Below are 13,991 nucleotides of genomic sequence, written 5' to 3' on the forward strand. Positions count from 1 at the left end.
TTGATAAGGCTAGAGTCAAAATTCTTCACTATAAGTGCCAATGGATTTGCCCTCCAAAGAATGATGAAAATGGGAGCAAGGGAAAATGACAAATTCGAAGATAATTTGTATTTTTCCTAACCATACAAACCTTAGCTATTTACAAAGGGTTTACTTTTAGCGCAGCTGAAATGACGAGCCAATAGTTTTAACGAGGGTTAATTACCCCGTGCTAGTTAGCGGGGGGTGGGGAAGGGTAGCTTGCTACCCCTCCCCCCTCCACACACCGGTGACTTGCTTCACTTCACTTAGAGGTAGGACTTGACTTGGGGGTCAGGGATGGCGGGCACATATGTGTAAATAGCTAAGGTTTGTATGGTTAGGAAAAATACAAATTATCTTCGAATTTGTCATTTGTTCCGTAACCGAAATACAAACCACGCTATTTACAAAGGGTGACTTACCCCTTAGGAAGGGTGGAAAGTCCCCAGCCTTACTGACTTCGGCTTGCCCGGGGGCTCGATCCCTCAGTGAGCAGCACTAGAGAGAGGGAGCCCCTGTACCTCACAAGTTCCTAGCATCGCTAGGAACGAGTGGCCTACATAAGGAGTGTGGAGGAGGAGAGTGTGACTCGTCCTCTGAAGTTGACCTTGAGACCTTCAGATAGGAATTCTAGGATAGGACGTTCCCCATACCACCTCGTCAGGGTATGGGAGACGCAACAGTATTAAGCTTAATACTAGGAGCACAAAGAAGCATGGGTTACCTGCAGAGGTCGAGGTCAGCTGTGCGAGGACCAGGATGCTGCTTCCCCAAGAGAGGGGAGAATGAAGAAAGAAGTAAGGGTCAGACATACTCTTTCATTCACGCAGACTAAGACCGGGTAACAACGCCCTCAACCTACTGCTACTTGTCCAAAAAGGAGCCTGAGGTTAGACCAGCTGTTGTGCAGCCACCACAGGGCCGATAGAAAACGTATCGAGGCTCCTGTGGGTCACGTCTTGCAGGTAGTGGGCTGTGAAGGTCGTTTGACGCTTCCAGACCCCGGCTTGAAGTACCTGTGTCACAGAGAAGTTTCTCTTGAAGGCCAGGGATGTAGCAATACCCCTGACATCGTGGGCCCGAGGGCGACGTGACGGAGGAGGGTCAGGATTCAGGGCATGGTGGATAACCCTTCGAATCCAAGCTGAGATGGTGTTCCTGGTGACCCTCCTCTTTGTCCTGCCTGTGCTCACAAACAAAGCTCGCACATGAGGACGGACTGCAGCCGTTCTCTTCAAGTAGTGCCTCAGACACCTCACTGGACATAGTAGCAGCTGGTCTGGGTCGTTTGTTACAGAACGGAGACTCGCGATCCTGAAAGAGTCGAACCGAGGATCCGGCACTCCAGGATTCTGAGTCTTGGCCACAAACTCAGGGACGAACCTGAACGTTACCTCCCCCCATCCCCTTGAATGGGCGATGTCGTACGAGAGACCATGAAGTTCACTAACTCGATTGGCCGAAGCCAAGGCGAGTAGGAAAGCCGTCTTCCAAGACAGGTGGCGATCAGAGGCCTGGCGTAATGGCTCGAAGGGAGGTCTCTTAAGAGACCTGAGGACTCGAACCACGTTCCAAGGAGGGGGTCTCACTTCTACTGGGGGCAGGTAAGCTCATAGCTACGTATGAGTAAAGAGAGTTCTAGCGATGAAGAAATATCCACGCCCTTCAATCTGAAGGCCAAGCTTAAGGCTGAGCGATAGCCTTTCACTGCCGAGACAGAAAGGCGCATTTCTTCTCGCAGATACACGAGGAAGTCCGCTATTGCTGGATTAGTGGCATCGAGTGGAGAGATACCCCTTCCACGACACCAACCACAAAAGACTCTCCACTTTGCTTGGTAGACTCCCTCAGAGGACCTTCGCAGGTGCCGAGACATTCTCTCCGCAACCTGTTGCGAAAAGCCTCTCTCCGCGAGGAGACGCTGGATAGTCTCCAGGCGTGAAGCCGAAGCGAGGCTACGGCCCTGTGAGGGACGCCGGAGTGGGGTTGTCTGAGAAGCTCGTGTCGTGGAGGAAGCTCCCTTGGGAGTTCCGTCAGGAGTTGCAGAAGGTCCGGAAACCATTCCGCGTGATGCCATAGCGGAGCTACCAGAGTCATGGAACAGTTGACCGATAGTCTGGTCCTGTTGAGCACCCTTCTCATCAGACAGAATGGTGAGAAGGCGTACACGTCGATGTTGTCCCACCGTTGCTGGAAAGCATCTTGCCAGAGTGCCTTGGGGTCCGGGACTGGTGAGCAGTACAGGGGCAGCTTGAAGTTCAAGGCTGTCGCGAACAAGTCCACAGTCGGGGAACCCCACAAAGTCAGGACTTTGTTGGCTATCTGAGGATCCAAAGACCACTTGGTACTCACTATCTGCGAAGCCCTGCTCAGACTGTCGGCGAGCACATTCCTCTTGCCAGGAATGAAGCGAGCTGATAGTGTTATCAAGTGGGTTTCGGTCCACCTCAGAGTCTCTACTGCAAGATGGGATAGCTGTTGCGAAAAAGTGCCTCCCTGCTTGTTGATATAAGCCACTACCGTGGTGTTGTCGCTCATCACCACCACGGAGTGACCCGCCAGGGACCGTTGGAACTGCTGAAGAGCCAGAAAGACGGCCTTCAATTCTAGCAGGTTGATATGTAGGCACTTTTCTGATTCTGACCAAAGGCCTGAGGCCCTCTGGTTCAGAACGTGCGCCCCCCACCCTTCTTTTGACGCGTCCGAAAACAGAGTCAATTCCGGGGGGAGGACGAGAAGACTCACTCCCTTCCGCAGGTTCTCGTCGGCCAGCCACCACCGCAAGTCCGTCTATTCCAGAGACCCCATTGGGATCAGAATGTCCAGGGAATCGGATCCTTGATTCCACCGGGACTTGAGCCGCCATTGAAGGGATCTCATCCTGAGGCAGCTGTTTGGAACCAGACGGGCCAGGGAGGATAGGTGGACTAAGAGACGCAACCACGATTGGGCGGGGAGTTCTTTTCGCCTGAGGAAGGGTTCCGCCACCCTCCTCAGCCTTGCTATCCGGTCGTCTGATGGAAAGGCTTTGTGGAGATTGGTGTCTATTAGCATGCCTAGATAAACCAGTCGTTGGGACGGCTGCAGAGAGGACTTCTCGAGGTTTACCACGATCCCCAGATCCTGGCAAAGATCCAGAAGCCTGTCTCGGTGCCGAAGAAGGGTCGACTCCGAGTCTGCTAGGATCAGCCAATCGTCCAGGTAACGAAGGAGACGAATGCCGTTCCTGTGCGCCCAAGATGAAATCAGGGTGAAAACACTGGTGAACACCTGAGGAGCTGTGGAGAGACCGAAACACAGCACCTTGAACTGGTAGATCTTGTTGTCTAGGCAGAATCTCAGGTACTTCCTGGAAGACGGATGGATTGTGATCTGGAAGTACGCGTCCTTTAGATCCAGTGTACACATGAAGTCTTGTGGTCTCACCGCAAGTCTGACTGTGTCTGCTGTCTCCATGCTGAACCGGGTTTGTTTGACAAACCTGTTCAGAGCTGAGAGATCAATGACGGGTCTCCAGCCTCCAGTAGCCTTCTCTACAAGAAAGAGTCGACTGAAGAAGCCTGGGGAGCCGTCCACGACCTCCTGGAGAGCACCCTTCTCGAGCATGGTCTCGACTTCGGCCTGAAGGGATGAGATGTTGTGAACGGGACGCGATAACCTTGGCCGATCACAGAGACCGTCCAAGTGTTGTTGCCACCTGCGGACGCAACGCTGAAGGCATCCCCCCACAGGTGGACATGCAGGAGGACTGCCACCCCTAGGGCTTGCGGCCGCGGCCGCCACCCCTAGGAGTCTTGCCTCCCCTGGAGGACTTACCGCCCCTCTTAACCTTGGCTGGAAAGGGCTGGGGCTTAGACACCACTTTCTTAGCTGCCGGTGCCTGTTTGGGAGCCTTACGAGGCTGTTGCTGCTGTTGTGGCGGGGCTGGAGGCTTATAGGGCCGAGTTGTAAGGGCCCTGTGGAGGAGGGAGTCCGTGCTGGATTTCCTCCACCTCGCAGCCGTTCGCTCCATGTCTTGAGGCTCAAACAGGCTCTCCCCCAAAAGGGAAGCATGTCGGAGCCTACACACATCCTACGGCGGGGACCTTCGAATGGAATCTCTCGGACACAGCATCGCGACGCTTCAACACCGAGTTGGCCCACAGGGTGGTAACCTGGTGCGCCAAAAACTCGATGGAGCGGGTGCCCGAGAGCAAGAAGGTCTCTAGGGCCTTCCTATTGGTCTCCTTGGACAAGTCCTCTGATCGCAATAGGATGCCCAGAGATCCTAGCCAGAAGTCCAGCCACGAAGTGGCCTGCATGGCACACTTAGCGACCTTTTCGTGGTTAAGGATCTCTGCCGCCGAGAACGACACCTGCCAGGTAGAGAGTTTCTCAAGGGGAACACCCAGGATCTCGAAATACTTCCTCTGCTGGAGGCGAGGAGGAGGGATGAGCTTGTTCCCGGCAGTGGAACGACTGGAGGAGGCAAGAAGTGCGAGCTGAGCGTTGGCCCTAGCCCTGGCACTCTTCAGCCCCCGAGACCAGGGCAGAGCTGCACTGGTCTTAGGGGCCTTCCGAACGTCAAACACTTCATCCAGAATCGTGTCTTTGCCTTCACGGGGGGCGATGACTGGATCCGTAAGCCTGTTAAGTTGCCTTATCAGGCTTAGGACCTGCCAGAAGGTATGTTCGGATTCTTGCTGTTCTCCTCCCTGCGGGCTGGCAGCTAAGTCTCCTGCCCCAGGAATCTCCTCCTGGGGTGATACGAGGACATTCCCCTGGATAGTCGTGGGTTCCTGACGAATCCTTGCAGAGGATTTAGGGACGGTCTTGGAATCCTTGGATTCCCTCCTGGGAGGGATACAGGATCCCAACAACGAGGTTCGAGGGGCCCCTTCCTCACGAGACGATTCTCCTGCCTGAAGCGAAGTCTCCCCCCCTGGTGCCGAGGGGAAGACTACCGCCCCACTGGACTCACCTGAGGACGGAAAGGCCTCGTCCACGGGAGAAGGAGAGAGTACTCGTGCAGGAGAAGGGACCTTCGCGACCGACCTCTTGGGAACCAACTTCGCCCTGGGGGAAGTCACCACGAAGTCCACTCCTCTCTTTCTCTTCAGCGTAGGAGAGACAGCCGTTGGTTTGTTACCCTGGCCGGCGAGTGCTGGTTTCATAACCCTCACTAACGCCCGTGCCAGAGGACCAAACCTAGTCTGCTGCTCCAAGGACACAGAGTCCGAAATCCTCGCTAAAGGGAAAGGGATCGGGCGATCCTTTGGAGTGGACACGACGGTACCTGCCTGAAAAGAAGGTGGGGAAGAATTATGTACTAACCTCTCCTCGTCCTGCACTACCAACCTGTGTTTGGATGGAGGTGATCCCGAGTGCCGTCTAGGAGCACGCGTTCCTGCTGCTACCACCGGCTGCGGAATTCGCCGCGAACGATGGTCGCGCGAGGGCGAATGGTCGCGCGAGGGCGAATGGTCGCGCGAGGGCGAATGGTCGCGCGGGAGCGCAGGCGAGCGGTCGCGCGGGCGAGCGGTCGCGCGGGCGAGCGGTCGCGCGGGCGCGCAGGCGAGCGGGCGCGCAGGCGAGCGGGCGCGCAGGCGAGCGGTCGCGCAGGCGAGCGGTCGCGCAGGCGAGCGGTCGCGCAGGCGAGCGGTCGCGCAGGCGAGCGGTCGCGCAGGCGAGCGGTCGCGCAGGCGAGCGGTCGCGCAGGCGAGCGGTCGCGCAGGCGAGCGGTCGCGCAGGCGAGCGGTCGCGCAGGCGAGCGGTCGCGCGGGCACGCAGGCCAGCGGTCGCGCGGGCGAGCAGGCCAGCGGTCGCGCGGGCGCGAGGGTGGGCAGGTAAATGAACGCGAGTCCGAGGCGACGAACGCAAGCGTTGGCGCGACGGCGAGGGAACGCGCTGCCGCGTAGGTGAGGAAGATCGCTGGCGATGTAGATCCACAGGCGATCGATGACGAGCTGGTGAGTGCAGTCGCTCAAGTTGGCGATGGCGCGATGTGGCATGTCGACGCACTGGCGTGCGATGGTGAGCAGCATGCGCAGGTGAATGACCGCGTAATGGTAAGCGATGGCGAGCAGCATGCGCCGGTAAATGATCGCGTGATGGGGTGCGATGGTGATCAGCATCCGCAGGAGGGCGATCGTGCAGGGGCGAGCGATGGCGAGCAGCATGCGCAGGAGGGCGATCGTGCAGGGGCGAGCGATGGCGATCAGCATGCGCAGGTGGCCGATCGCGTGATGGGGTGCGATGGTGATCAGCATCCGCAGGAGGGCGATCGTGCAGGGGCGAGCGATGGCGAGCAGCATGCGCAGGAGGGCGATCGTGCAATGGCGAGCGATGGCGAGCAGCATGCGCAGGCGGGCGATCGCGCGATGGCGAGCTAGAAGCTAGCGAACCATGTTCCTTCAGGAGCGATGGAGAACGTTGGCGCGCTAGCTGTCGCTGTTGAATAGGCGATACTAAGATCGCCTGTGCGCGCTGGCAAGCAGGTGAACGCTGGCGAAGAGGTAATCGCTGGCGAGCTGGAGATCGCTGGCGAGCAGAAGGTCGACGCGTGTCATGTGAAAGGACAGGTGGCGCGGCGCGTTCACGAGCAGGAACTGGGAGATCGCTGGCGCGTTGGCGAACATGTGTTTTTGACACACGCGCAGCACGATGTTGCGTAGCCACAGGACCAGGCAGATGGTGAGCAGGGAGTTCAGCAGGAACTAAAGGGTGGTCAGAGACCGCAGGGCGATGGTCCTCAAATGAGCGCTGACGCTCGGAAGAGAGCTGACGAGCAGGAGAGCGCTGGCGAGGGGGGCGAACATCAGGAGAGAGCCGACGAGCAGGTGAGCGTCGGCGAGCAGGAGAGTCTTGGCGAGCAGGAGATCGTCGACGAGCAGGAGAGCGCTGAAGATCAGGAGAGCGCTGGCGAGCAGGAGAGCGCTGGCGAGCAGGAGAGCGCTGGCGAGCAGGAGAGCGCTTGTGCGCTAGCACTGCTTGCGTAAGGGAAGGATCCCTTAGCCCCGAAGGGACCGTTGCCCGTCGGGTGACGAGTTCTCCAGAAGGCGAAGATCTGGCAGGAGATGGTGAGCGGTCTGCAGAGAGGTTCAAGGAGGGCGGAGCTGTAGGTTGAGGCTGACGAGGAGAGTCCCCCCCGGAGGATGAAGACCCAAAAAGGCGCCTCTTAGTCCCCTGTAAGGGGAAGGGAGGCCCTTGTGGCGTAGCGGACGGTGAGCCTTACGGCGGAGGCGGCCTCGGGGAAGATCGTCGGGACCATCGGTCCTCCGAAGGGGAGTCTCCGTTAAAGCACTTCCCTCAGAAGGAAGCTGAGCAGCAGCCGAGACCGAAGGACTCGCTTCCCCCTTCGAAGGATGTACGGAAGGAGGAGGAGAGCCTTTAGCACCATCACCCGCAACAGCACCTGCGGCGGAAGGCCCAGCCACGTCGGAGGCCTCTGTCACCACGACGTCGACAATAGACAGAGGGTCTACCTCTGCTACCACCGGCGACTGCTTAACAGCGGCCCCCAACGAGACAAGGTCAATAAGAGCGACCCTGGAGGGCAAGCCCTTAAGCCCCAGGGACGACCAAATCTGTAAAAGATCATCACTGGATAAGGCATTATCAATAACCTCCCCCGGAGGAGGAGGGGGAACCGCCTCGCTATGGGAAGCGACGCCCTCTCCCCCCACCGAAGGTCGGGAAACAGAACAAGGGCCTGCGCTCCCACTCGGCCGACTCTCCTTAGGAGGCGGACGAGGGGGAGCTTCGGAGGAGGTTTGGGCGGCGGAAGAAGAGTCCCGAGAACCTTCCTCCTTCAAGGCTAACCCCGGAGGAGAACGGTCTCTCTTGGACTTCTTCTTACGCCGACGGCCAAACCTCTCCCACTGGGAGGCAGACCACTCCCTGCACTCACGGCACATGTTCTCCTGGTCACACCGTCGGCCCCGACATTGAGGGCAGAGGGTGTGCGGATCCGTATTTACGTCCGACATGAAAGTCCCACAAGGACGACCGGCAACTCCAGGGCATGTACGCATCGTAAAGAAATAACTGAAGGTCAACTTCCAACCAACACACACGCTGAAAAGAAAAAGCAGAAAATTAAAGGCTGTCACGAGGGCGATGAGCAGACACGTCTGATCACCGCCGAGCCAAAAGTGAAGTGAAGCAAGTCACCGGTGTGTGGAGGGGGAAGGGGTAGCAAGCTACCCTTCCCCACCCCCCGCTAACTAGCGCGGGGGTAATTAACCCTCGTTAAAACTATTGGCTCGTCATTTCAGCTGCGCTAAAAGTAAACCCTTTGTAAATAGCGTGGTTTGTATTTCGGTTACGGAACAAATTGCAGTTAAAAGAAGATAAAACATGAAAGTTCAAGAGAAAAAGTAATGCAATTTGAGATTGAAATGAACCTTCAGTGCTACCTTAAGTGTGGCGTGCAAGGCACACTGTAGACAATACCCCTATAATAAAGCTCATTAAGGAATACAATGATAAGATACAAATTAGGACTATAAATAGTTTATTTAAGCCTTTAAGCAACCCTTATTTGCTTATTAGCCATTACTGACATAGCATTGCATCAGTGTTTATTTCTAACTCATGCAGAAATATCTCCTGGTGTTCTGAGAGCTTCATCTTATAACTATATTTCCCTCTTGAATAGTTAAAAAAAAAATCAATTAAATTGTCAGTTCACCAAAGTTGAAAGGAAATTTATGCCCAAATTCCTATAAACATAAGATATGATGGTTAAAAAAAGAAAAAAAAAACCTATATAAATTTAACTTTTCTACCCATCACTGAAGAGATTTACAGCAATCTTTATTAGCAACAATGCAATGATTAGTTAATTAAATTTATTCTCTTACTTAGAACCCCTAAAACACTCCAAAAAAATTTCAAATTGAAATAAGAAAAAATACATGCAATAATGGATAGGGATAATTATTAATAAAAACGTATTAGTCACACCTTATGTTCCATAGCAATTCTCCTAACAGCTGGAGTAGTTAAAATTTTCCCCTTTGGCAAAGTAAACTCCTGGCTTTCAATAGAAGAATCTGAAGTTGAACCTCCTACTGCTATTGCTTCTCTTTCTTGAATTTCAACTCCAACCAAGTCATCTGCAACAATAAGAGTTTTCATTCAAACAAAAAACAAAAAAATAATCATGATGATTGGTAGATGAAGATGGTTTGGGCATGCTCTTCGCACTCCTCAAGAGAGATTAGTTCACCTAACTTTCAACTGGGGTCCACAAGGCACTATTATTATTATTATTATTATTATTATTATTATTATTATTATTATTATTATTATTATTATTATTATTATTACTTGCTAAGCTACAACCTTAGTTGGAAAAGCAGGATTCTATATACCCAAGGGCTCCAACAGGAAAAATAGCCCAGTGAGGAAAGGAAATAAGGAAAACCTACAAGAAGCTTAAGAACAATAACATTAAAACAAATATTTCATATATAAACTATAAAAACTTGAAAATAACAAGAGGAATAGAAACAAGATAGAATAGTGTGCCCGAGTGAACCCTCAAGCAAGAGAACTCTAACCCAAGACAGTGGAAGACCATGGTACAGAGGCTATGGCACTACTCAAGACTAGAGAACAATGGTTTAATTTTGGAGTTTCCTTCTCTTAGAAGAGCTGCTTACCATAGCTAAAAGTCTCTCTTCTACTCTTACCAAGAGGAAAGTAGCCACTGAACAATTGCAGTAGTTAACCTCTTGAGAGAAGAAGAAATGTTTGAAAATTTCAAAGACTCAGGCCTACGTGAATGAGGGCTATGAAGCGTGAAGTAGATGATGAATGGAGAAGTATTGATTTAAAAGCTCATGATAAAGATTACTGGTGAAATCTAACCGAGGCCCTTTGTGTCAAAAGGTGTAGGAGGAGATGATGATGATGATGTACAAAAATTATTATTATTACTATTATCAATGGCTAAGATACAACCTTAGTTGGAAAAGCAGGATGCTATAAGCACAAGTGTTCTAACAGGGAAAAATAGCCCAGTAAGATGAATTGCAATGACAAGCTAAATGTAACAGACACAATAAACCTTGTGCAATTTGAATAGAACTCCCTCAACCCAAAGGAAGGAATTCTGACAGTCAATTAGACAAATATTCAAGAGGAATGAAAATTATATAGTCACCCTTGTTTTATTGATGAACAACGATTATTTCAATTTTTACAAACCTGGAGTGATATATAATCTGACAGCAATAGTAATATTGATATTCAACTAGAGACATTGAAGCTTTAAATACAAAAAACCATAGTGAAAAATAAAATATGGCAATGAATGGTAATAGAAATAAAGGAGAGTAGAGCGGTACCACTTCCAATTACCCAGGCTGCTAAAGTCCTCTACATCATCCTACCTTCCTTTGACACTTCTATGTCGACGAGGGGTTTTCCAACTAAGGCAGTCTCATCGACAGCGTGGTAGAGCTTTCGAATAACGCCATCATAACGACTAGTTATCGTGACGGCAGCTTTGTCAGACTGGACCTCACAGATTTCATCAAACTGAACAACAGTATCTCCTTCATTGACAAACCTGCAAAGAATTATTCATCTAAATACTGTAATCTAGATTAAACTAAATAGGATATGTGGCAAGCTTTTTATGGTGAGCATTAACATAATGTGCCAACCTACTGATGTTGACGTTTCACAGCATAGCTACCAAAGAAATAAAGACTGAGAATTTAAATGCCAATAAAAAGCTGAATAAATATTTCACATAGCACATAGTTACATGAACAGATGACACCAAACTACGTCCTCGTATCTTCAGAGGGTTATAACAGAAATAAGAAGACCTCAAATACTAACTTAATATATGGATTCTTGGGCATGTTACTCTACATTCATAATAAATAGCCTATGACTTAGTGGGGTCCCAAAAATAAACAATAGTTTCTCTCCTGACAGAAAGAGAAAGTGATCCGAAGCTCGTATAGACACAAAACAATAAATGGAGAAAAGTAAATGTACTACTGCTGTTATCGTGAAAACTATCTGCAGGACAGTCTGTCCAGAGAGAAACTATCTTTGATTTCTTGACACCACTAAGACATTGTCTATTCATTATAACTTGATATATGTTTCCTAAATGAGAACCACTTGTCTACACTAGTAAAATGCATCTGGCACATTTATTTCCTATACAGTCAAAATACATTAAACAGGTTCAATTAATTTTCCTCTCAAATACTAGAGGTGCCCTATCGAGTAAATTATTTTTAACCAGAACATGAAGATCAAGAATGCACTTTCATGATCTAGTCTGAAGAATTAGTTTATTTCTTGCCATAAATCAAACATTTTTGGGAAGAGATCAGAACTCAAAACCTATGTTCTCCGATAAGGATGATTCTGATAATGTTTCTCCAACTATTCTATTTCCGGGATAAAAGTGCACTGTATGAATGCATATACACAAAATAGTGTGGATCCATAGTAAAGATGTATTACAAATAATGCATTAATGGCCCACCATGAGATGAAGATATTACTTAACTTCTTACAGGGATTATTAAAACCTTTCACTGCAGTCTGAGATAATGCCTGGTATAAAGTGCATATATGGTTTAATTGTATGAAATTTTTTACTATTAGGTTGTTCATTTTATTCCTGTGCAGTTTATGAATCATCATCCTATACCTGCATTCATTTTGGGGATGGGCAGACTGATAATTTCATTATATTCATGTAATGATAACTGATGGGGAGGGAGCGAGGAAGGCTTGAGTGGAACCTGTTACGGGAGGGGGGAGATCAAAAGGGAGGCAGAGGATTAGAGGGTGAGATAAGATGAAGGATGATCTGGAGAGAAGAGGTTTGGTGGAACAGGATAAGACAAGTATGGCAACTGAAGCATTAAATACAAATTGATACACATCTATCAATGTAGATACCAGTAACATTAACACTACAAATTATTACAACTTTACAAACCAAGTCATTTATAAGGGTTTACTCCTAAATCGTTCAGTTACGACCAGAAAGAAAGAAGGAATTGTTAGGTTGCTGGTACAACTGTGTGATAAGCTGTTTGCCAATGATGCGGACAAGCGCTGCAGCCTCAATATCATGGTAAAGACGTGAGGAGTTGGATAAGGCGGAACATTGAAATAAATGACTCTGGTTTATATAGCTAGGAAAAATGCAAATTGTTTTAAAAATTTGTCATTTGTTCCTGCATGGGTACAAACCTTCGTCATTTATAAGTAGAGTCTTCCTCAAGTATAAGGATGTCTCTAGAGTATAATTTGCAATTTGGCTTTCGTAAAGACCTTGAAGCTTGTTATGCCTTTCTTACAATCTCCAATGCTGTACAGAAATTCCTTGACTGTGGTCAGGAAGTTTGTATAGTTGGCCTTATTTTAAGTGCTGCCTTTGACTGTGTTAATCATGAGGCCCTTTTTTCAAACTCAAGCAGTCAGGTGTGGGTGGGTTGTTTCTTAGCATTATTATTTAATTTTTAAGTAATAGATCCCAAAGAGTTGTTGTTGATGGGCACCATAGTGAGTATAGGAAAGTGATATCTAGTGTTCCTCAGGGTAGCGTTTTTTGCCCATTACTTCTCATACTATACAATATACACGTGACGTAGTTTGGCCTAGAAAACAAGCTTGTTGCGTATGTAGATGATGCTACTCTCTTTGCATAAATTCCATTTCCTGAATGTAGATCTGGGGTTGCTGAATCCCTTAATAGAGATCTAGCTAAAATTAGTGCATGGTGCAAATTATAGGGCATTAAGTTGAATCCTAAGAAAACTCAAATTATGATTGTAAGTAGGTCAAGGACAGTGGCTCCTCAACATCCGGATCTCAGTATTGATAATGTTTCTTTAACTCTGTATGACTTATAATTTTAGGTGTGATTCTTGACAGCAAATTTACTTTTGAGAAACACATTAAGTCGGTGTCTTCTTCAATTGCACAAAAAATGGGCTTATTGAGAAAGTCTTTCAGTGATCAATCTATTATTATTATTATTATTACTATCCAAGCTACAACCCTAGTTGGAAAAGCAAGATGCTATAAGCCCAGGGGCTCCAACAGGGAAAAATAGCCCAGTGAGGAAAGGAAATAAGGAAATAAATAAATGAAGAGAACAAATTAACAATAAATCATTCTAAAAACAGTAACAACGTCAAAACAGACATGTCATATATAAACTATTAACAGCATCAAAAACAAATATGTCATAAATAAACTATAAAAAGACTCATGTCCGCCTGGTCAACAAAAAAGCATTTGCTCCAACTTTGAACTTTTGAAGTTCTACTGATTCAACCACCCGATTAGGAAGATCATTCCACAACTTGGTAACAGCTGGAATAAAACTTCTAGAGTACTGCGTAGTATTGAGTCTCGTGATGGAGAAGGCCTGGCTATTAGAATTAACTGCCTGCCTAGTATTACGAACAGGATAGAATTGTCCAGGGAGATCTGAATGTAAAGGATGGTCAGAGTTATGAAAAATCTTATGCAACATGCATAATGAACTAATTGAACGACGGTGCCAGAGATTAATATCTAGATCAGGAATAAGAAATTTAATAGACCGTAAGTTTCTGTCCAACAAATTAAGATGAGAATCAGCAGCTGAAGACCAAACAGGAGAACAATACTCAAAACAAGGTAGAATGAAAGAATTAAAACACTTCTTCAGAATAGATTGATCACCGAAAATCTTTTAATTCCTTCATTCTAACCCAGTTTTGAGTATTGTTCTCCGGTCAGGTATTCAGCTGCTGATTCTCATCTTAATTTGTTCAACAGGAACTTACAGTCTATTAAATTTCTTATTCCTGATCTAATTATTAATCTCTGACACCGTTATTCAATTAGTTCATTATGCATGTTGCCTAAGATTTTTCATAATTCTGATCATCCTTTACATTCAAATCTTCCCAGACAGTTCCATTCTGTTCGTAATACTAGACATGCAGTTA

General features: G+C 48.4%; 2 protein-coding genes across 2 annotated transcripts in view; one reads left to right on the forward strand and one right to left on the reverse strand.

The window, feature by feature from the left end:
- LOC137653545 (transmembrane channel-like protein) overlaps positions 1-13,991 on the forward strand; it is a 186,735-nt gene that overhangs the window by 49,368 nt on the left and 123,376 nt on the right. The window lies entirely within an intron of this gene.
- The window catches only part of LOC137653544 (lipoamide acyltransferase component of branched-chain alpha-keto acid dehydrogenase complex, mitochondrial-like), a 50,989-nt gene that overhangs the window by 18,305 nt on the left and 18,693 nt on the right, over positions 1-13,991 (reverse strand). Inside the window, exons 3-4 of the mRNA XM_068387025.1 lie at positions 10,401-10,579; positions 8,968-9,119 (exon numbers count right to left, since the gene is read on the reverse strand). Of these exons, the coding sequence (XP_068243126.1) occupies positions 8,968-9,119; positions 10,401-10,579 (331 nt within the window). The remainder of the gene's footprint in view (positions 1-8,967; positions 9,120-10,400; positions 10,580-13,991) is intronic.

Source organism: Palaemon carinicauda, chromosome 14, assembly GCF_036898095.1.
Source record: "Palaemon carinicauda isolate YSFRI2023 chromosome 14, ASM3689809v2, whole genome shotgun sequence".
In the NCBI taxonomy this organism is placed as follows: domain Eukaryota; kingdom Metazoa; phylum Arthropoda; class Malacostraca; order Decapoda; family Palaemonidae; genus Palaemon; species Palaemon carinicauda.